The sequence below is a fragment of the Eriocheir sinensis genome, chromosome 41, assembly GCF_024679095.1.
Source record: "Eriocheir sinensis breed Jianghai 21 chromosome 41, ASM2467909v1, whole genome shotgun sequence".
Classification (NCBI taxonomy): domain Eukaryota; kingdom Metazoa; phylum Arthropoda; class Malacostraca; order Decapoda; family Varunidae; genus Eriocheir; species Eriocheir sinensis.
This window is the reverse complement of record NC_066549.1, coordinates 15,492,876-15,517,546: the sequence shown is the minus strand read 5'-3', so window position 1 is coordinate 15,517,546 and position 24,671 is coordinate 15,492,876. Positions and strand designations below refer to the sequence as shown.

Genomic DNA, 24,671 nt, shown 5'->3' with positions numbered 1-24,671 from the left:
TATTGGATATCCTTTGGCATTTCTAACAAGCTTCAGATGCTTTGGAAGAGTCTGCTAGAGTCTGGAGGTAAGTTTGAGGCCTGGAGTCCCACAGTTGCTGGATGGCATCCTTGAGTTTCAGTACCGAGGATACATCGCAGTTCTGCAACGCGTACTTGATCTTTCCCCAGAGGTTTTCAAGAGGGTTGAGATCAGGTGAGTTGCCAGGCCACGGGCTGAAGTAGCGAATACTCCCAAAATCAAGAGCATCAGTCACCATCCTGCATAAAAAAATCTGCCTGGCACACCTCCATCGATGGGTCAAGGTGGTCTATCAGTAGGTCCGGGTAGTTGTGCTGATTCATTCTCAGGTTCTTTGGGAGGAAGACTAAGTGCCCAGGCCGTGGTTGGAGAAGCAACCCCAAACCATAACTGAATCAGGGTGCTTAATGGTGTGGTGTGTGTACCACGACTTAAGAGGGTCGCTACCACGTTTACGGTACACGTAATTCCTGGCACCATCACTCAAAGCAAAAGTACTCTCATCACTCCAGACTATTTTCCTCCACTGCTCCAAAGTCCAATGTCGGTGAAACTGATCCTCATTTGCCTATGGCACTTTGTTGCCCAGGGTTTGGGAACAGCACGACACCTGCAGTACTTGAGCACTTTGTGCAAATAAACTTGATGTGTACGTAGTGCCACATCACCGAGCATCTTGGAGTTTTTCTGCTCTAATTCTTTTGCTGTAAGGGTCGGGCTGAACTCAACCTGCCTCTTGGAAAGCTGCTTTTTCTTCCCAGGCCTTTTTTTATGGGTAGGAAGGGACCGGGTCCTGCGTCATGTATTTTCTTAGTCCATAGCTGGGCTGTACGGACTGAAATTCCTGTGTTCTCGGCAATACACCGATTAGACTTTCCCTTCTTGTAGAGAGCATGTATGACCTCTATCTGAGCCTTTGTGAGTTGCTTTTTCTTCGGCATGGTTAGCAGTAGAGGGTTGGATGTACAGTGTGCCTCGCAAAAAAATTGGCAGGAGAAAGAACCACAGAGTGGCAAACATATTCTCCTTTCAAGGGCACGAGGCACAGTGAGCCATCTAGGGGATTGAAGACTGAAGGCAAGACGTCACTGAGTTGCCAAGTAAAAGTGTTGTCAGATCTCCTTAGAATTAACGAAATGGCAGGGGCATTTTATCAAGCGCGGTTTTTATATACGTTCCACCCGCCAAGCATATATCAACCGCAGAGGCTACAATAATTATCTTAAAGCAAAGTTACTTGGGCTGTGAAAGGTTATTTGCAGAGCTGGGCACTGCCGATCATCAGTCCGATCGTCCGATCTTCCGATCTGATTGGAACAAACTGGTGATCGGAATGCAAAGATTGGATCATCTTTGTAAAAGGTAATCAGACTGTGGAGATAGAACTTCACAAACTAACTTCCGATCACTGATCATACAAAAAAAATGTGGTCAACATTGTCATGGCAACAACTGACTGCAGACATCTAGTAAATGAGTTAAACCGACTAACCGCTGTACCTGGTGAGTGACAAATATATTTTTTATATAATCTAAGGCTTTACATTCTAACTAGAGTAATTCATGTATGTGAATATGACTATGTTACTATAGTGAGATAATCTATTGACTCTAATTTGAGCTCTGGGGCTTGGACGTCTAAGGATGACCTAAGCATGGCGATCTGTCACTGTTAGTCTGTACGTAATCTAATTATGGAATATATAAATATGTTCATAATACGACTGCATGGTGTTATGAATGGCTTGGGATTTGAGGGAAAGACAATGACTCTGTAAACCTTCCATTTCACTCAACACGTGGCTCATATGACCCCACCCCTCGACCCCCCACCTTCCTAACAGGGGAGGGGGGCTTTGCCTCCCCTCGACTCCCCACACCTGTCAGGCTCCCTCCCCCGCAACAAGAGGAGGAGGAGGAGGAAGGAGGTCTCGCGAGACAGCGCAACATGCTGCCCGGACCACGGCACCAAACTAACGCCCCATACTCCTCCCATCCAAGAACTTATCTAACCTCTTCTTGAATGTACAGTCGAGTCGCGTATGGCGCGGTTAATTGGTTCTGAGCAACGGTCGCGCCATAGGAAACCACATCATAGGAATAACTAAACCTATGGAGAAAATACAATTTGGTTCTGGCCCTTGCCATTTTGCCCCCCCTTTTTTTTGTTCGTTCTAGCCTGAGTGCACCGGTAGGTATTATCTGCCTTTTGATGTTGTTCAGTCTGACCCTATGCTCACCACCTTATCCACTCGGCAACTGCCAGCACCCACTTTTCACTCAGCACATATGGGGAAAATACAATTTGGTACTGGCTAGCCGCCATTTTATCCCACCTGCGCTCACATATGGGGAAAATTCTTTGTATCCCGCTTACCACTATTTTTCCCCACCTGCACCTACACTCACGTATGGGGAAAATACATACACTTTTTTTCGCCAGTCACCATTTTACCCCTTTCGCGGAGATGAGGCAAGATGAGGCGACATGCGTGTGGGGGCAGTTGCCAGCGTTTGAGAGAGCGACTCAGGCCGCCCGGACTGCTCCGGGTCCTCTCAAACGCATGACGCCATAGCCCGAGTTGCCAACTCGAACTGCCCGCTGCAGCTCGGTTTGGAGAGGTGGAGCGCCTCTGTGCTGTGATGACGTCATCAGCAAATATGGCAGCCCAAACAAACACATATAAGTGCTTCCATTGCATTTCACCTCTCTGTGCCACCATAACCACTACAGCTTCCTTTTCATTCTCTGTTGCAAAAGTGAAATCCGTTTCTTTCTAGGTTGTCGCATTTAGCTGGAATTCCATGATTCCCCCCAAATTCCAACTTTTTACTGGTGCGATGTACCGTAAATTTTTTTGAAGAAAAGTTGCTCATTTTATCATGATGGAGTCTGAAAAATATAGTTTATAATCTTTGACCCAGAAATTTACTGCCTACAGAGAGCCAAAGTTGTGGTGAAACTCGAAAGATAATTTTGGTAAATTTTTGTAGTTTTTCATTCTGGAATGAATCTCATTGAATAAAAGTTGTAGAAAATCATCCGTATAACTCAACTGTGAAATCAGATTATGATTTGGACAAACTGTTTGGCTGGAATTCCATGATTCCCTCAAAATTCCAACTTTTTACTGGTGCGATGTACAGGAAAATTTATTGAAGTTGCTCATTTTATCACGATGGAGTCTGAAAAATATAGTTTATAATCCTTGACCCGGAAATTTACTGCCTACAGAGAGCCAAATTTGCAGTGAAACTCGAAAAATAATTTTGGTATATTTTTGTAGTTTTTCCATTCTGAAATGAATCTCATTGAATGAAAGTTGTAGAAAATCATCCGTATAACTCAACTGTGAAATCAGATTATGATTTGGACTGACCGTTTGGCTGGAATTCCATGATTACCCCAAAATTCCAACTTTTTACTGGTGTGAGGTACAGGAAAATCTATTGACTAATATAAGGAAATACAATTCAGCAGACACATGTCATCTACGCATAATGCAAATTTCTCTATATATTTATGCATACATCTCAAAATGATTAATTAATGTGTGTTTCTTTATGTGCACCATTTAATTTTGCATATATTTTATATATAATGCATGATGTTTATGTTGAGTTTATGGCTTAAAACTTGTTATATTCAGTAGTGACGTTTGAAATTTGGCGCACGCGGCCAGCCCAGATATGGGGCAGGGCACTGTTATTGCCCGGCCGTAGTGAAGGGGTTGACTGCAGTAACAAGTCCATAACTTGGGTAACTGCAGCACAAGCCACAACAGCCCTTACTTTAGTAGACAATGCCATGTCGTACATGGTCACTGCTTTGTTTACATTGTGGGTACGAGCAATCAACCTTGGCTGTGTGTATGACGCACACCCGAAAAAGTTGGAGTTGCCAGTTGCCCCTAAAACCAATGAGGTTGGAGGAAAAAGGCCCAGTGTGACACCAACTTATGGACAACCAACAACTCATTCAAAGTTGGCCATATGGGCAATCGCAGTTGCCCGTATCTCCAGCGGCTGGAGGAAACCAGCCAGTGTGACACTGCCTTAAGGGGAGAGTCCGGTTTGGAGACCCCAAAAATATTAAAAAAAATGACTGTGAAAAAAATATATTTGGTAGGTATACATTTTGGCAACTATCTCGCAGATTGAAGATGATTAAAAAAACTCATAGTAAACCTGAAAAAAAGCTTCCTAGTGTGTTTTAACGGGATCGCGATCCATCAATAAACTTTATCAGCCCATATCTCAAAACATAAGTTATTCCCCTTCTAACGTTAACCTTGGAGCCAGTTTTAGCTTGATTTCAATGAAACAAAGACTAAAAGGCAGAGGAATACTTTCTCTTCAAATCATCGTCGCTGTTTTTTTTATATATGTCTGGTTTAATTTTATAGTAATATTTTTTGGCGCACAAAAAGGCAAAAAAAAACACACACAAAAAAAAATCATAAAACAAATTCAAAAGCTGAAATGAAAAATCTAATGACGAAGAAACATTTCATATTATAACGTCTCTAAGTCACAGAAAAATGAAGGTTGTGGGGCCAATAATAACGACGGAGATTCGCTTTTAAATTTTCGTTGTAGTGGTAGTTGGAGGGGGACAAGAATGGGGGTCAATGTCTAATGTTGATGTAAATGATGCCAATACTTCACAACATAAAAATCAGAGCGATTCATGCATATTTACCGGAGATATGGCACCCCCGATCTAAACCGGACTCTCCCCTTAAGGCAACGAGGCCGCTGATTGGGTGAGCTCCATCATTGAACTAAAAGCAAATCATGAGCGTGTTTTCAGAACTGTTAGCTAATGGTAAGGCAGCCACCTCCAGCTGCTGCTTTAAAACGACTTATTCTCTCTCTCATTTTCTTTCTTTTATCAAGGTATGTATTTTTAGATAACAAGGGAGTAAAGTGGAAAAAAAAGTCAGCTTCTCCATGGTCCGGAACAAATAAGTGCTTTTTCAGTGTTTTCAATACCTCGAGTTTCGCGATCCTTGAGCTTAGTGCTATACCTTCGGAATGAAGCAAGCGCGAAACTCGGGAGGATGCTGTAGGAACAGAACTTCGTTGTAAGTCAAGGACCCCCTATACTTACCGGCCGCTGTTTGACCCATTAGCCAGGTAACCCAGTAGCCCAGTAGCAGGAGTGGGATTGCCTTTGTGATAGTAACAGCAAAGTAATAGCTAAAAAGTTTTGCCATAATGGTGGCATTAACCAAATGCCTGAACCAACGCCAAAATCAAGCCCTGCTGGGCAGGGCTACACTGTAAACAAACAAAACATTGTAATTAAAGTGTGGCCAGTGTCACCTCTGTTGCAACTGGACACAGGGCAGCCACACAACTTCTGTAGGTGAGGTAGTGGGTCCAATGGAACTGTGGATTAGCTGAGTGGAACAAAGATTGCATCCCACAAACTGCTCCTGTACAACATTCCTTCAGATGCTCTTACGAGTGACTCTTTACTGGAAACAGTAAACATAGCTGAATAAGCGTTCATACAAAGTAAGAAGATGCAGCAGAGGTGACACTGGCCACACTCATTAACTCTAATGACCCCTGTGTTTATACTGTCCAGCTGACTGTACATCCTCCCAGGTAAAAGATCAGCATGGCTTGGTCTTGGTCTCGGGTTAGGTGCTTGGCCAACGGCACCATCTTGGCAAAACTTGCCAGCACTGTCACTGCTGCCATCACAAAGGCAATCCCAAACCTGCTAATGGACCACCAGCAACGCTACACAGTGCTGCACGGCTAATGGCTCAACTGTATGCAGAGCAATCCTACTCTGGAGGTGGTGGAAGGGTTGCACCGTTATTTCAAATTTTATGCTGCTCAAACATTTGTAAGTTTTTAATGTGTTTTCTTAGATTTTTTTCAATCTTTGACTGCGAGATACTTGGGACTTCCAGATACCTGGGGGCCAGATAGTCAGGTATTACTGAAGATCCTGCCATGAGGTACTTAGGATGGGAAGAGAGCTTTCATGAAGACATGCCCTGAGAAACCCCCTGGATTTGGTATCATAGGGTGGGCAAGTGCCCCTGTCATATGCCTCTAATGACTGATTGATAAAATTTGAACTGGAGGGAGTGTTGAGTGGTTTTTCGAATTTCTTTATGAAAGGCTATGGATGATGGAGGGGACTTCTTTGGTGCAAGGGGGTGCTGAGCATAGCTGGGTGTTATCGCGATAAGTTATCACGATACTTTATCGCTGATAACAAAATCGGGTTATCGTCCATCCGCTACTTATTTAAATATATATCGGTATCTTCGTTACTTTTGTAACCAAACTAGCGATAATTGCTACTTTTTTCCGCCTCTCAGAAAAAAAAAACGTCGTCTCCCTACTGCACATGCATGGCCCAGTGTTGTATGAAAAAACTTCGGGGTATGAAATATCTTCGGTGAAGAGATTTCATACTTAGATCATCAACATTAAAACACTAGGTTATTTTTTTTTATGTTAGACTCAAAGATCAATATAGCAAAGAGAAAAATCATTTAACTTTGCCCCAAAAATGATTATTCACTGCCTCAAATTTGATATTCCATATTCGTTTGTGAGCATGCCATAGTATTTAAGGCATCCGGTGTTGTGTTATTTGGAGTCCCATCGTCAAAAGCTACAAACACTGTTCTCTATGAACTATGCATGTTCAGACCAGTAAGCATAGACCTGTACAGTCTCATAAAGCTTTTTAACACATTAAGAGTAGTTGCTGGAAGGCTGAATCAGACATACAGTACCACCATCCTCGCTGTTTGTAGAACGACACTCTGTACATATAAATACAACTCGTACAGAGTGTCGTTCTAGAAACAGCGGGGATGGTGGTAATGGCACTGTATGTCTGATTCAGCCTTCCAGCAACTTTTAATTATGGTTAAAAGGCTTTGTGAGACAGTACAGGTCTACGCTTGCTGGTCTGAGCATGCGCAGTTCACGAGAGACCAGCGTTTGTAAACAAATGCGCCAGCTTTGACGGTGGGGACGCCAAATAACACAACACCAGTTCAGGCGTTTCTAGCAATACCGTCCATAGGTACGTGTCAACATGTGGTTTTCAGTTTTGCTAGTTTTCTAAAATACAGATAATGAAAATTTGAATTCATCTATGTTTTCTTTATTTAAAATATCAATATACTATCGTTTTTGCCTATCGGACTTATCGCTAGCTAGTATCGGAATTGTGGATTAATATCGGGTATCAGTTATCGGTTATCACCTATATTTGTGTTTCCAGTTAACGAATATCGGTTATCATCGATAAGGTTTTCCATTATCAGTTATCGGTTATCAGGAATAAGGTTTTCTGTTATCGTGCCCAGCTATGGTGCTGAGGTTGTGCCTAGAGAAAGGAACAGTAGTTTGTTTAAAAATTAATAGAGTAGGCTAAGCAGAGGGTCAAAGGAATTCAAAGGGGATAAGCCTACTGAAGCACTTCTTGGTAATAGAAATGTGAAAGTTAACTTAACTAGAGAAACATATATATTCTGTTTGATAATGACAGCCTAACCTGCAAAGGAAATAATTTGTCTTAGAACTGATTAAATATTACTTATATTTAAAAAGAATTTTTAATACCTGAACACTCATTCAATAGTGAGATGAAATTCAAATTACTCTTTTTACTGGCTAAATATTCACATGGTATGACCATAACTTCAGAGAATAAAACCAATGTACATAAGATTTATACCAAACAAGTTTTGATGATCACTGTCACTTTTCATTGTAATTTCTTGTTCATTGAAGTAGATGTGACATTGGTTGCCAAATCTTGTTTGGAATACATTCTAGTCGACCAATGGAATACATTCTTTCACTGCAAATTCTTATTAGTAAATGGCACACTACCTGTGGATATGTTGGCCAGTTGCTGAATGTTTTAAGGCCTTGACGAACTTCCTCATCAGTCAAAATATCGAAGGTCTCATAAGGTAGCCTGAAATAAGAATAAATATTGAAGTAAATCATATATTGTCAATAGTTAATATAACAGAAAAATTATCAGCTGCCTATTGTGAAAACTACATCCACCATCCATACCATCCTACCTTGTATATTTCATGCATACCTACAAAGATTACCATACTTCCCAGCATACAAAACTTTTTGTCTTTTCATAAAATCCACACAATTGTACACAATTAATTGAGGTGGCTATGGGACCACTTGTGTCTCCATGGTAAAGTGGTTAGGATTTTTTTCTTTATACATGGGAGGCAGCTCAAGGGCAAAAAACAAAAACAGGAACAAAAAGGCCTGCTAAATGGTGCTCCAGCAAAAAAAAACAATAAAAGGTCATAAGAACATAAGAACATAAGAACGCAGGAGTCTACACGAGGCTGGTAGGCCTGTACAAGGCAGCTCCTTTGACCCTAAGCTCCCGTGCATCTAACCCCACCTAATATCGCTGTCCATGAATTTATCTAGTCTATTTTTTAATGTGACAATTGTATTGGCACTCACCACATGACTGCTAAGCCTATTCCACTCATCCACCACCCTGTTAGTAAACCAATTTTTGCCTATGTCCCTGTTGAATCTGAATTTATCCAGTTTAAACCCATTACTTTGTGTCCTACCTGGTTCTCTTACCAACAAAACCTTATGAATGTCTCCCTTATTAACCCCTATAGCGCGCTTTCCGCTTTTATCGCCGCTTTGCTTTTTTTCGCTTTTTTTTTTTTTTTACTTTATTTTCGTAATTTTTTCGTGACCATTCGTTAACACTTACTGAGATATGTGTTTGCTAACTGCCCCTGCTTGCTTGCCCACCACGCAATCGGACGTCTGGCCGCAGTTGATTTCATTCTGGCCAGCGTCCGATTTCCACCAAGCCCTGCAGGCAAGAGAAGAATGAATGACAATGACAATGACTCCCAAACCACATCACAACACTGAGAAACAGAGAAAAGAAGTAGTATTGACTATATATATATAAAGAATTGAATTTATTTACTTTATTCACGCTCACTAGTCAAGGCCACAACATGAGAAGCGAAGCTGGGGGCATGGGCAGCCAACGTAACTCCAGTCTCTCCTCTTCAACTCAACTCAATATTTCTCCAACCCACACATAGAAACGTTTTGTGCAAAAATAAAAAAGAAAGTTGATGATGACTATAGCGACAAACAAGTAATTATTATTGCATTGTAGTTCAGAAGAAACAAGTGTGTGAATATAGGCTATTTCGAAAGTGTTTGGTGAGGGTGCCGTCCTGTGGATGTTGTAGATGACCACATTTTTTGACGAATATATTTAAAATCGGATGAGTACATGCTTTTCGCTCAGCGTGGCCGGGAAACCCTAAATTACCATGTGGTGAGGTTTGTTTTTGTAAAATTAAAACCCTCCCCCTTGGGGGGGCTTTAGAGTAATAGTCGGACATGCGCGTCATAAGACGCTCTTGTCAACATATCTTGGTATCATTCGTATATACGTAAAAATTACATTAGAATATTTTATTTCTTCATAAATTTTGTCATCTGTCATCCTCTCTTCTTCGCGCAGAGAGGCAGGGGAGGAAGAGAGGTGCCACCGCGCCAGTGCCAAGCGAGAGACAGACGGGAAAAGTATGTCATACTTTTCTCTCCTCTCCAGCCAAAAAAACGTCCCGACAAATGATGTACAACCGCAAGGCAACCAGAAAAAGTCACCAACATCAAGAGGGCTTATGGAGTGGCCAAACCTCAGAAAACAAGCAAGAGAGTAGTGTAGAAGCAAGGCACTCCTTGGCACTCAAGGCTACCTGGCCACAATGAGGAAGGTGGCACCTTCTGACACCCTCACCTGCGAGTGAGTAATACTTTCTTAGAAAGGGGGACCAGATGCCTTATCATTCTGAGGTAAGTCAACAAGGTATATACAGTCATATGTGAGAATTTCATACCAATCAGACAAATACAAATGGCAAGACAGGGAGAAATGTAAAAAAAAATCTTTCGGAGCTGATATCTCGAAAAGTATCTTTTTAACCTTCAAATAATTTCACAAAATCGGTAAAACATCTGAATGACTTTTGTTAGGTATCATTTTAAACTACAACTAAAGGGCGATTTTTTGTTGGAAATGGATTTTCAAAAATGTCAAAAGAAAATGGGACACAGAGTGGAGAAAATAATAAGTGACAAAAAATTGTAATTTTTTTTCTTCGAAGACAAAACAAAAAATAAAAAATTCACTTCCAACAAAATGTAGATAGGTAAACAAAGTTTCTATGGTATTTTTTTCAAAGCGATTAACTGAAAAATAAAGCCTGTGAAACAAAAAAATGAAAAACACGCTTTGTTTGAGTCTCTCCTAAACTTCACCCGATTTTGATGAAATTCGCAGAATATCATTTCTTTACATCAACAAACAACATACTACAATTTCAAAGCTATTGGATGTACCATATGCACAGGAGGAGACCCATAGGCGCGCCCCTTAAAGCCCTTCATCCATTTATAAGCCTCGATCATGTCTCCAAGCACCCTTTGCCTTTCTAGAGAATGCAAGTTGAACTGTTTGAGTCTTTCCTCGTATGGCAAGTTTCTCAACCCCTGAATCATCTTAGTCATCCTCCTCTGCACCGATTCTAACATTTTAATATCCATTCTATAGTAAGGTGACCAGAACTGAACCGCATAGTCAAGATGAGGTCTAACTAATGCTAAATATAGTTTGAGGAAGACTTCAGGGCTTCTGTTGCTTACACTCTTTGAAATAAATCCCAGTACCCTATTAGCTCGATTTCTAGCTTGAATGCATTGTGTCCTTGGACGGAGATCAGAGCTCACTAAGACCCCTAAATCCCTCTCGCACCCAGATCTGCTTATGAGAGTGTCATTTAAGCAATAGTTATGTGAAGGGTTGTTCCTACCTACACTCAGAATACTGCACTTCCCTACATTGAACTCCATCTGCCATTTATCCACCCAGTCATACAATCTGTTGAGTTCACCCTGGAGAATACTAGCGTCCTGATCCGACTTAATTACTCTACCGATCTTGGTATCATCTGCAAATTTACTAACATCACTACTAATTCCTGTATCTAAGTCACTGATATGAATAATAAACAAAAGTGGACCTAATACCGAACCTTGTTACGGATGGAGAGGTGTCCTGATACTCCCTATTTGAGAGTTAAAGTCGTAGGCAGGAGAAAATACAGATGAAGGAAAGCTATTTCAGAGTTTACCAGTTGAATGAAAGAAGTAAGATGCTGTTTAACTCTTGCATAAGGGATTTCAACAGAATAAGGATGAACAAGCATGCAGGGTCAAGTGAGAGGGGTAGGCATGCAGTTAGCAAGTTCAGATGAGCAGTCATCATGAAAATATCGATAGAAGATAGAAAGAGATGCAACACTGCGGCGAAATTTAAGAGGTGGAAGACTGCTAATAAGAGGAAGAGCTGGTGACATGAAAGGTCTTTGACTCCACTGTCCAAGAGAGCTGTGTGTATGGAGCCCCTCCCACACACAAGATGCATACTCCATATGAGGACAGACAAAGTCCCTGTATGTGAACAGCATCTGATAGGGAGAGAAGAACTGGTGGATACGATACAGAACGCCTAACATCAAGGAAGCTAATTTACCGAGAGATTTTGTTTCCAGTCAAGGATATACCGAGGATTTTTACTGTTGAAAAAGGTGACAGCTGTGTCTTATTGAAGAACAGGGAATAGGTGTTTGAAAGATTGTGTCAAGTTGACAGGTGGATAAACTGAGTTTTCGAGGCGGTAGGTGGTGGCTGAGTGGTTAGCGTGCAGGCCCCGCATTCACTGTGCCGTGGACGACGTCAGTTCAAGTCCGCCTGCTACCACCTGGGATTTTTCAGTCACCGCCGAGTGACCTAAGACTACCCATATGCTGTCCTGAAGACCACCCATCAATCTGAACTCTAGAAGAAACCGTCAAATTGAATCAAGAATGAATTCCGGGGGGCAGCATTAGCCAAGCATAAATGGCGCAACTATAAAAATGGCCTGTGCCATGACGGGCTTGGGCCAACCACCAGGCCCCTGAAGAAAGCCTACCATAGCTACAGGCGGGAAAAAAAAAAAAAAAAAATGGACACCAAGTTTCTCCTGCCCCAATCAAAAATGATAGCACGATCTGAGGTCAAGCATTCTGCAGCGTCCAGCCTAGAGTCTAGTAATTCTTGTATATACCTATTTGTAGTATACAGGGCCAGAGCTCAACCTCGCACGATCCTGTCTCCCAATCTACATTTGTCCAGCTTTTCCTTCATTTTAAGGACACTGCTTGCTTCCACAATGTCTTTGCTAAGTTGATTCCATGTAGTATGGAAAACTAAACTTCTTTAGGTCTTTGAAACAAGTTGCCTTTCTCAATTTCTCACTGTGTCCTCTTAGTTGCCTCCAGCCTTACACCTCGATTAAATCATTTCTATCTAACACTTCCATTCCACTCGTATTCCTGTACAACGCTATCAGGTCTCCTCTCTCTCTCTTTGTTCTTCCAGTGTTGGTAAGCCCAGTTCCTTTAATCTAGTCTCGAATGGCAGGCTTGATAGTTTTGGAACCATCTTAGTCGCAATCCTCTGAATCCTTTCAAGTTTCTTTATGTCCTTTTTCCTGTGTGGTGACCAGACAACTGCTGCATACTCAAGACTTGGCCTAATCCATGTTATTATTATTTTTTTCAACATGTTCCTATCCAAGTAGTGAAATATGCCACTCTAATATTTTGCAGCAGACTATACGTTTCTCTGAATATCTTGTTTATGTGCTTCTCAGGTGTCAGTGTATCTTGTATTATAATTCCTAAGTTTTTTCTTCCTTCACTGTGTTGATGATTGTCCCTTGTCCACTTGGTCTATTTTTACTCTTGCCCATTTTCACTGTGACACTTCTTTTCATTGAGCTCCATTTTCCATTTTTTACTCCATTCGTGTATCTCACTTAAATCTTTCTGTATGTAGTTTGCTACAATCATCCTCATCTCTTATTTTTCTAAGCAGTTTGGCATCATCTACAAACATACTCATGTAACTCTTTACTTTTTCTGGCATATCATTTATATATATTAAAAACATTATATCCCTGTGGAACTCCACTTGTGACTGTTCTCCATTCTGATATTTCATCTTCCAACACAGTTCTCACTGCTCTGTTTGCTAGGTAATTTTTTATCCATTTTGTCATTTTTCTCCCCAATCCTCATCTATTTTCTAATTCCCACAAAAGCCTCTTATGTGGAACTTTATCAAATGCCTTTTTAGGAGTTGGAAGTAAAAATGTAAGCTGAGGGAAGGAAGTGTGTGATGAATTCAATCCTGTTTGCTGATGACGGTGCTCATTGCAGAAAATGAATGTGACTTACAAAATTTGGTCAGTGTTTTTGATAGTGTCAGTAACAGGAGAAAGCTGAAAGTAAATGTCAACAAAAGTAAAGTGATGGTTTGTGAGCAGAGTAGAAGTGAGGTTGTAAATTTTGTATGCCCATATAGAGTGGGAATTGAATGTAAAAAAGAATGCAAAATAATTTTGAATGGTGAAGAAATGGAGGAGGTCAATGAGATTAAATACCTTGGATCAGTTATGTGTAAGCATGGTGGTACGGAGGGAGAGAGACAAGAGAAAGGGCATTGCAAGGAAGAAGGGTGGTAGGGTCTTTGGGACGAATCATGAATGGCAGAAGTGTGAGCATGGAGGTAAAGAGGGATTTGAGAAATACAATAATAGTACCAACCCTCACATATGCAAGTGAAACATTGGCCTGGAATGAACGTCAGAGGTCTAGAGTGCAGGCAGTGAAAATGAGTTATTTGAGAGGTGCTTGTGGTGTGAGCAGAATGGATGGAATGAGTAATGAAAGTGTGTACGAGCGTTTTGGAATGTGTCACGTAGGTGAAGGGAAGAAGTGTGGAGTGGTGGAAGAAGTGAAGCGACAGACTTTAAAGTGGTTTGGCCACATGGAGTGAATGAAGGAGAGTAAGATGATCAGAAGGGTGTATGTAAGTGAGATAGAGGGAGGGAATGTTAGAGGATGACCTCCAGTGAAATGGAGGGATAGGGTGCAGGAGTACATTAGGGAGAGGGGTGAAAGATCCTTGAGAAACTTTGAGCAGGCAAGGAGGGAGTGTCTAGATAGAGAAAGATGGAAACTCTTCTGCCGTGGCCATCCTGCTCCTAGGAGCAGGCGTCGATGAAATGATGATGATGATGATGCCTTTTTAGGTCCAAAGATATGCAGTCTGCCCATCCGTCTCTCTTCTGCACTATATCTATTACTCTTGAGTAAAAACATATTAGATTTATGACACAAGATTTACCTTGTCTGAATCCAAATTGACTTTTATTTATTATTTTCTCTCTTTCTAGATGGTCTACCCACTGTCTTTTAATTATCTTCTCACACAGCTTGCACATGATGCTTGTTAGAGAAACTGGTCTGTTGTTCAGAGGCTCTTTTTTGTTTCTGCTCTTATATAATGGGACCACATGTGCCCTTTTCCACTGTACTGGGACTTCCACAGTCTTGATTGAACAACTTATAATATCACGAATTGGTTCTATTAACTGTTCCCTTCACTCTTTTAGTACTTGACCTGATATTTCATCTGGACCCATTGCCTTCTTACCATCTAGTGATTTTAATAGCCCCATTATCTCCGCTCTATAGATACACTTTTATGTTTTCCATTCTCTTGACACTTCACTCTTCATTCCTCTTTTCAAATTCTGTTTCCAGGGTAAATACTTTCTGAAAGTTTTCATTTAATATTTCACAGATTTCCTTTGTATCCTCATAGACTTGGTCACCCACTTTGATCGCATTGACGGCTTCTTTTTTCCTCAGTTTCTTATTTATATGTCTATAAAAAAGTTTTGGGTCCTCTTACATTCTTCTATTATATTCTTTTCATACTTTCTTCTCTCCTCACTTTGGTGTAATCATTTCTAGCTTGTCTATAGCTTTTCCTGTTTATGGCATTCCTTATCCTTTTTAAGTTTCTCCATGATTTATCTTTCTTCTTCTTTCATCCACTCTCTTCCTGTTATTCATCAATGATCTTTCCATTAAAAACTGTCCTATCCATATGCTGACAACTCTACTCTGTATTATTCAACTTCTTTCAACAGAAGACCCTCTCAACAGGAATTACAAGACTACAGACTGGAGGCTGCAGAATGCTTAACTTCAGTCCTTGCTCTTATTTCCAATTGGGGTAAGACAAGTAAGAGGAAACTTGTGATCTTAAACGACTCAAAAACCCAATTTCTCCACCTACCCACTCGACACAATCTTCCAAACAACTATTCCCTATTCTTCGACAACAGTCAGCTGTCACCTTCTTCTACAATAAACATCCTCGGCCTATCCTTAGCTCAAAATCTCAACTGGAAACTTCACATCTCCTCTCTTACTAAATCAGCTTCCTTGAGGTTGGGCGTTTTGTATCGTCTCTGCCAGTTCTGCCCTGCACAGATGCTTTTCATAAATAAGGGCCTTGTCTGCACTCGTTTGGAGTATGCATCTCACGTGTGGGGGGCTCCACACACACAGTTCTCTTGGACAGAGTGGAGTCTAAGGCTCTTCGTCTCATAAGCTCCCCTCCTCTTACTGACAGTATTCTACCTCTTATATTCCACCGTCATGTTGCCTCTCTATCTTCTATCAATATTTTCATGCTGACTGCTCTTCTGAACTTGCTAACTAGATGCCTCCCCCTCTCCTCACTGCACTCAACTTTCTACTCTAGCTCATCCCTATACTGTCCAAACCTCTTATGCAAGAGTTAACCAGCATCTCCATTCTTTAATCCCTTTCACTGGTAAACTCTGGAACAGCCTTCCTTCATCTGTATTTCCTCCTGCTTATGACATGACCTGTTTCAAGAAGAGTGTATCAAGACACCTCTCCATCCGAAATTGATCTCTCTTTTGGCCACTCTTTACTTTTTGCTTTGTGGAAGCAATGATTAGTGGGCTTTTTTTCCACACTTTCTTTTTGTTGCCCTTGAGTTGCTTCCTGTACTGAAAAAAAATAAAAAAATAAATAAAAAAATAAATAAATAAATAAAAAAAAAAACTCCACATTCTACATCAATTTCTATTTTAATACTTCATGGTCACTTTTTCCAGTGGGCACTCGTGTTGCACTTCACTTAACAAGTCTGTTCCTTTAGTGAAAATTAAGTCCAATCTTGCTGGTTCATCCTCTCCTCTAAATCTTGTCTCTTCCTTTACCCATTGTGTCATGAGGTTTTCTGTGGCCAAAATACTTTAGCTCCCCATGTATTTTCTTCACCTTCTACATCAAACTTTTCCCATTTGACATTTTTACAGTTGAAGTCCCCTGCTAGAATTACATTCTTGCTATTTCTATTAATATTCTCTAACGCTTTACTTTTACCTTATAACAGGTTGTTATACATTTTGAAAGTTCAACTTACTGTGTGCGGGGGCACATACGAGGTGCGTTAAAAAAATATCCGTCCTTTAGAAATAAAGAACAGAATTTTGTATATTTCACAAATTTTATTTAATCACCCTTAACGTACTCTCCTTGGGAGTTCACACACATCTCCCAGCGGTGCTGCCACTGCTGGTAACATTTCTGGAAATCCTTAACTGTAATAGTGTAGAGCTCTGCCGTCGCTCTCTTCGTAATTTCCTCTTGTGACTCAAAACGCTTCCCTTTCAGGATTGTTTTTAGTTTAGGGAACAGCCAGAAGTCAAGGTGCTATGTCCGAAGAATAAGGAGGGTGTTGAACAAGTGGAGTGTTGTTTTTGGCCAGGTGACTCTGTGCGACGAAAACGACCGGAAATATGGGCGGCGAAAAACTAGCAACTTCACCAGGATAATGCACCGGCTCATTCTGCCCACCTGATCCAAGGTTTCCTGACCAAAAACAACACTCCACTTGTTCAACACCCTCCTTATTCTTCGGACATGACACCTTGACTTCTGGCTGTTCCCTAAACTGAAAACGATCCTGAAAGGGAAGCGTTTTGAGTCACAAGAGGAAATTATGAAGAAAGCGACGGCAGATCTCAAAACTATTACAGTTAAGGATTTCCAGAAATGTTACCAGCAGTGGCAGCACTGCTGGGAGAAGTATGTGAACTCCCAAGGAGAGTACTTTAAAGGTGATTAAATAAAATTTGTGAAATATACAAAATTCTTTTCTTTATTTCCAAAGGTCGGATACTTTTTGAACGCACCTCGTATGTCACCATTACTCTCAATGTTTCACTACATTTCAACTGTAATTAGAACACTTAATATATACATATTATATGGTCCTGTTCTCACTTTTAACACTCTCAGAAGGCTTATGGACCTGATGGAGTGCCTCCTATTGTACTTAAAAACTGTGCCTCCGTGCTGACACCCTGCCTGGTCAAACTCTTTTGCCTAGGGATGTGCACTGGTACTGTACCTTGCCAAATTATAGGTGCATCTTATATGGTGGGAAATACAGTATATTTCTCAGTAAGGCCTGTAGAAAGTAATCTTAGGTAAAATGGAAATATATCTTACCCTGTATCATTGAGAATTCCTATCATGGTTTTGGAGAAACCACATCTTGGAGCTTCCTGGTTTCCTTTCATGAATACCATCAAAGGGGCCTTATTTATCAGCATTTTTAACCTGCAAAATGAAAATAAGAACTTAAGAGATTCAGAAAAAATATTTTATGATTACTGAAGCTTTTAGTTACCATATTTATTGCATATTGGAAAACTCACACTAATTCTACAAATACTTAATACTCTCTATGTATTTTTCAAAATGTAAATGACAGGTAAAAGGTTAATCAATCAAGCAATCAATGAGAATGAACGTTGAGGATTCATATTGCCTCACCCAACCTAAATTACCATCACCAGGGGTTCCTCCACATAAGTCACCGTGCAGACATCTTTATCACACTAAGTACATATGGCACCCCTAGTGTGTGTACTTCTATGCACGAAATGACAGTATCTATGTACCTGAAAATTTGACCCCCATAGAAATGAGTATGGGATATGATTCCATCATAGACAGGGCAGAGGCAGGGAATGGCCCAAATCCAGTGTTCACCTTGAATGGAATAAGAAAGAGAACAAGAAAGGAAAGTAAGAATGAAAAAAGGAAAGAGAGAAAGAAGGAAGGAAGAAATGAGGCAGGAAAAAATGAAAGAGCAGGGAAAGAAAAATTATATGAAAGAAGAGAAAGACAGGCAGGAAGGATAAGCGAATGAAAGGAAGGAAAGAAAAAATGAAAGGAAATAAGAAAAAAAGAAAGTAAATAGAAAGAGTAAAAGAAGGAAAGAATGAAGGGAAAAAAACAAAAACAAAGATTATTAGAAAGAAAAAGGAAGGAAGAAAGCAGGGGTATGGAGTCAGATATAAAATTCTGACTCCAACTCTGACTCCAGGAAATTTTATAAAGTTGCGATTCTGACTCCAGCCCCTTTTACCCTTCCCCTCTTCTGCAGTACTGTGGCAAGGAAATCAAACCCAGCCACACTACACCACACATCACACACAGCCACACCAACCCACACATCACAGCCAGCTACACCACACTACACATCACACCCTGCCACATTACACCACACTCAGCCACACGACACCACACATCATATCAAGCCACACCACACCATACATCACATTCAGTCATGCTACACTTCACAGCATACCCAGCCACACTGCACCACACATCACACCCACTCACACCACACCTTGCATCACATCCAGCCACACAATCTTGCACCTCACACCCAGCCATGCCACACCTCACACCACACCACATCACCACATCACACCATACCCAGCAACATCACATCATGCCACACCATTATATAAGAGCAGAAACAAAAAAGTCTCTGAACTATAGACCGGTTTCTCTAACAAGCGTCATGTGCAATATACAAGAGAAGGAGCCAGTGATAGTATGCCTAACAGAAACTAAACTAAATGAAGACATCCAAATAATGTTTGATAAAAAATACAATGTATGGAGGAAAGATAGAGTGGGCAAAAGTGGAGGAGGAGTGATGATAATGACAAAGAAGGAGTTATTAGTAAAATCAGTAGTATATGAAGAAGGAAAAGCAGAAATAGTGAGTATAAATCTGGAGAACAAAAACAGAGAAAGGATGACGATTACAACAACGTATGTACCACCTAGAACAAGCTCATGGAGTAAAGAACATGAAATCATGATTGAAGATACCATTCAGAGTTTAAGTAGAATACTCAAGGCAAACGAAAGAGTACTATTAGTTGGTGATTTTAATTGTAAAGAGGTGGACTGGGAGATGTTTGCAAGCAGTGGTGGAGATATGGCATGGGGGGAAAGATTGTTAAGATTGATGATGGAAAACTTGATAATGCAAAGGGTGAAGGAAAACACAAGATACAGAAGTGATGACGAACCGGCGAGACTGGACCTGGCGTTAACAAAAGGAATACACTTGAAGGATGAATTAAGGTATGGATGTCCTCAGGGAAAGAGTGACCACGTGATCATTGAGATAGAAACAGAGGAGGAAGGAAGTGAAGAGGATGAATCATATAAAAGAAACAGGTTAAACTATAGGAAGGCAGATGTGGAAAATCTTAGGAAATATTATGGAGAGCTGGACTGGGATGAGCTAATGAGAACTAGTGAAGTGCAAGAAAAGTATGATATTTTCATGGAGGCGTATAAAACAGGTGTTACGAAGTTTGTACCAGAATACAGAGCTAAAGAAAAAGGAAAAAAGGACTGGTTTAATGCAAGGTGTGCTAAGGCAAAAGAAAGAAGAGACAAAGCATGGAAAAGATTAAAAAGAAATAAAAAACAAAGGAATAAAGAAGATTTTAAGATAGCGAGAAATGAATACGTGAAAATAAGGAAGGAAGGAAGAAAAGGGATGTGAAAAGGATATTGTGGAAAAGTGCAAGGAACAACCTAAACTATTTTATAGATTCATAAATGGAAAGATTAAACCAAGAGAAACAATTGAAAGACTGAGCGACGGGAATGTGATAATCGATGATCCTAAAGGCATGGCGGAGTTACTAAACAAAGAGTTCCAGCAAGTTTTTATTAAAGAATCAATATTTAACGAGCCACAAGAAAACAAGATAAATGTTCATATGGAAGAAGTCTCAGTAAATAAAGAGGAGAAATATAAATGGTTGGGGGAACTGGAAGAGAGGAAAACAGTAGGACTGGATGGAGTCTCAGGGTATATATTGAAAGAATGTAGAAATGAGTTGGTTGGACCGATATGACATCATTAAATGCTCAATAACAACTGGTACAGTGTCTAAGGAGTGGCGGAGGACCGAAGTGGTCCCTACATACAAAAGTGGAAGGAAGGAAGAACCCTTGAACTACAGACCTGTATCATTGACCAGTGTAATATGTAAAATATGTGAGAAAGTGATAAAGAAACAATGGACGAGATTTCTAGAAGAGCATAATTTAAACACAAGTAAACAGTACGGATTCAGAAAAGGGCGCTCATGCGTGACAAACTTACTGAGCTTTTACTCAAGAGTGACAGATAAAATTCAGGAAAGGGACGGATGGGTTGATTACGTTTATCTGAACCTAAAGAAGGTGTTTGACAAAGTTCCACATACAAGACTGCTATGGAAACTAGAAAATAAAGGAGGATTGAAAGGGAAAATGAATAACTAGATGGAAAGCTACCTAAGGGGAAGAGAGATGAGAACAGTGGTTAAGGACATAAAATTGGAATGGAGAAATGTAGAGAGTGGAGTGCCTCAGGGATCAGTACTGGCACCAATACTTTTCCTAGTATATATTAATCACATGACTGAGGGAGTAAATAGTTATATGAGCCTGTTTGCAGATGATGCAAAACTGCTAAGACATAAAAGAAACAGTAAAGACTGCGAAATTCTGCAAGAAGACCTAAACTCCTCAAACCTCTTTCTTGTCAATTTCTGCAACATTCATGGTCTTCGTTCTAATTTTCATTCTGTGGAACACCATCCCTCCTCCTTTAAACCTCACCTTCTCTTCCTCACCGAAACACAGGTTTCTGAGGCTACTGACAGCAATCTCTACTCTGTTCCCTCCTACTATCTCTATCCTCAATTTCAATCCAAAGCTGGATGTTGCGTCTACGCACGCAACGACATCACTTGCTCTCGTGCACACGACCTTGACTCTTCTGAATTTTCCACCATCTGGCTAAGACTTCATTGTCATTATATTACTAAATACATCTGTGCTATTTATCTTTCACCTAATTCTACTAACTATGTAAAATTCTGTAAAATTCTTTGACTACCTGAACTCTGAAGTGGAGCACATCTTGACCCACTCTCCCTTCGCTGAAATCTCCATTATAGGAGATTTCAATGTTCACCACCAGCTTTGGCTTTCATCCTCTTTCACTGACCATCCTGGTGAACAAGCCTACAACTTTGCTCTCCTCAACGACCTAGAGCAGTTGGTTCAGCACCCTACACGTATTCCCGACCGTCTTGGAGACAGACCCAACATTCTGGACCTCTTCCTTACCTCTAACCCTTCTTCTTACTCTGTCAAACTGTTCTCTCCGTTGGGCTCCTCCGATCACAACCTTATTTCTGTATTCTGTCCTATCGCTCCTGTACACCCTCCGGACCCACTGAAGAGGCGATGCTTCTGGCATTTTGCTTCAGCTCGGTGGGGCGACCTGAGGATGTACTTTTCCGATTTCCCATGGAATGATTACTGCTTCCAGGATAGAGACCCCTCTGTGTGTGCCCAGCGCATCACAGAGGTGATTGTCTCTGGAATGGAGGCATACATTCCACGTACTTTCTCTACTCCCCATGCTAAAAAGCCTTGGTTTAATCACGCTTGTTCTCGTGCTGTCAAAGATAGAGAGGCAGCTCACAAAAGGTACCAGAGCCTTCCAACTCCCGCTAACCATGACCTTTACATCAGGGGCGGATCCAGAAAATCAATTTTGGGGGGGCCTGATGGTAAAATTTCATAAGTTAGCGACAGCCTCAAAACAGTAAAGACCAATGAATAGTGATGGCGGTTCTTTGCTTAAAATCCACAGCTCCCGAGCAATCAACGTATATGTGACAAATGATTTTTTCTTGTATATATATATATATATATATATATATATATATATATATATATATATATATATATATATATATATATATATATATATATATATATATATATATATATATATATATATATATATATATATATATATATATATATATATATATATATATATATATATATATATATATATATATATATATATATATATGTAGTGCAATCAATATTTAAGCTGGCAAGCAATAACAAGAAACAATTCAAAATGTACATCCGACCAGTAAAAAGGCAGATCTGAACAGGTAGAAATCAACACCATACGAGCATTCGAAGAAAACTAACCGTTTATTTTGATATGTAAGTAGCAAGGGTGACCATAATACAGGTCATGTATAAATTACAAACCTAACCTTTACAAAAAAGAGTTAATATGTAGAATTAGACACAGCTGAAGATAAAAAGGAATTCTTATAGGGGTTCTTTTACATGGGATTGAGGTAACACATTTGCAAAGATTGGCTGATCTAAAGAAATATATTTACAAATTCCCAAGTATTCAACAAGTGCCTCACTAAGCAAAGAGTAGTCAGCGGATTTTTTCACCAAATTTGTCTATCACTCTCGACTGAAATGGGGATATCATAGTGGACACAGAGGAGGGCAAGTCCATTCAGGCGCTCTTGGCCGACGGTACTCCTCAGATAGGTGTTCAGCCTTTTCAATGCCGAGAAAGACCTCTTGGCTTCCGCTTTGGAGACTGGAAGCGTCAACAGAGTTTTCAAGAGAATGGCGAGATTGGGGAACATGCTGGTGCTGGCGTGTGCCTGGGCTTCTTTGATAGTTTGGAAGATTGGAACAGATAATGCCCAGCGCTCCGCTCCTGCCTTCACGAGTGTCAGGGATTCGATGTTGAGCTCGCAGAGCTTCGCCGCTTGAAGCACAGCCGCAAAATCCGTTTCGGGGCCTTTCAGGATTTTTTTTTTTTTTAAACAAAGGAGACAGCTCAAAGGCACAAAAAAAGGAAACAATAATAAAAAAAGCCCGCTACTCGCTGCTCCTAAAAAAGAATCAAAAGAGGTGGCCAAAAGTGAGGTCAATTTCGGGAGGAGAGGTGTCCTGATACCCTTCTCTTGAAAGAGTTCAGGTCGTAGGCAGGAGGAAATACAGATGAAGGAAGATTGTTCCAGAGTTTACCAGCGTGAGGGATGAAAGAGTGAAGATGCTTGTTAACTCTTGCATAAGGAATTTGGACAGTATAGGGATGAGCATGAGTAGAAAGTCATGTGCAGCGGGGCCGTGAGAGGGGAGGAGGCATGCAGTTAGCAAGTTCAGAAGAGCAGTCAGCGTGGAAATATCGATAGAAGATAGAAAGAGAGGTAACATCGCGATGGAAATTAAGAGGTATAAGACTATCAGTAGGAGGAGGGGAGCTGATGAGATGAAGAGCCTTAGACTCCACTCTGTCCAGAAGAGCTGTGTGAGTGGAGCCCCCCCACACGTGAGATGTATACTCCATACGAGGGTGGACAAGGCCCCTGTATATGGAGAGCAACTGCGCGGGGGAGAAGAACTGGCGGAGACGATACAGAACGCCCAACCTCAAGGAAGCTGATTTAGCGAGAGACGAGATGTGAAGTTTCCAGTTGAGATTTTGAGTTAAGGATAGACCGAGGATGTTTAGTGTTGAAGATGGTGATTGCTGAGTGTTGTCGAAGAATAGGGGATAGGTGTTTGGAAGATTGTGTCGAGTTGATGGGTGGAGAAATTGAGTTTTTGAGGCATTGAAGGACACAAGGTTCCTTCTGCCCCAATCGGAAATGATAGCAAGGTCTGAGGTTAAGCGTTCTGCAGCCTCCAGTCTGGAGTTGTGTACTTCCTGTTGAGAGGGTCTTCTATTGAAAGAAGTTGAATAATGCAGAGTGGAGTCGTCGGCGTATGAGTGGACAGGACAGTTTGTTATGGAAAGAAGATCATTGATGAATAACAGGAAGAGAGTGGGTGATAGGACAGAGCCCTGTGGAACGCCACTGTTGATAGGTTTAGGGGAAGAGCAGTGACCGTCTACCACCGCAGAGATAGAATGACCAGAAAGGAAACTGGAGATAAAGGAACAGAGAGAGGGATAGAATCCAAAAGAGAGCAGTTTAGAAAGCAAAGACTTGTGCCAGACTCTATCGAAGGCTTTCGATATGTCTAGCGCAACAGAGAAAGTTTCACCGAAACGGCTGAGAGGATGACCAAGAGTCCGTTAAGAGAGCAAGAAGATCGCCAGTAGAACGTCCCTTACGGAACCCATACTGGCGATCAGATAGAAGGTTAGAAGTGGAAAGGTGCTTTTGAATCTTCCGGTTAAGGATTAATTCAAAAGCTTTAGATAGACAGGAAAGTAAAGCTATAGGGCCGTAGTTTGAGGGATTGGAACGGTCACCCTTCTTAGGCACAGGCTGTACAAAGGCATACTTCCAGCAGGAAGGAAAGGTAGATGTTGATAGGCAGAGACGAAAGAGTTTGACCAGGCAGGGTGTCAGCACGGAAGCACAGTTTTTAAGGACAATAGGAGGCACTCCATCAGGTCCATAA

At 40.9% G+C, this 24,671-nt stretch overlaps 1 protein-coding gene across 1 annotated transcript in view; it reads right to left on the bottom strand.

Moving 5' to 3' along the window:
• Window positions 1-7,902: 7,902 nt before the first annotated feature.
• The window catches only part of LOC127009727 (glutaredoxin-3-like), a gene marked incomplete at its 3' end in the record, with an annotated part of 122,794 nt that continues 106,025 nt past the window's right edge, over window positions 7,903-24,671 (bottom strand). Inside the window, 2 exon segments of the mRNA XM_050883100.1 lie at window positions 7,903-7,990; window positions 17,553-17,663. Coding sequence (XP_050739057.1) covers window positions 7,903-7,990; window positions 17,553-17,663 — 199 coding nt within the window.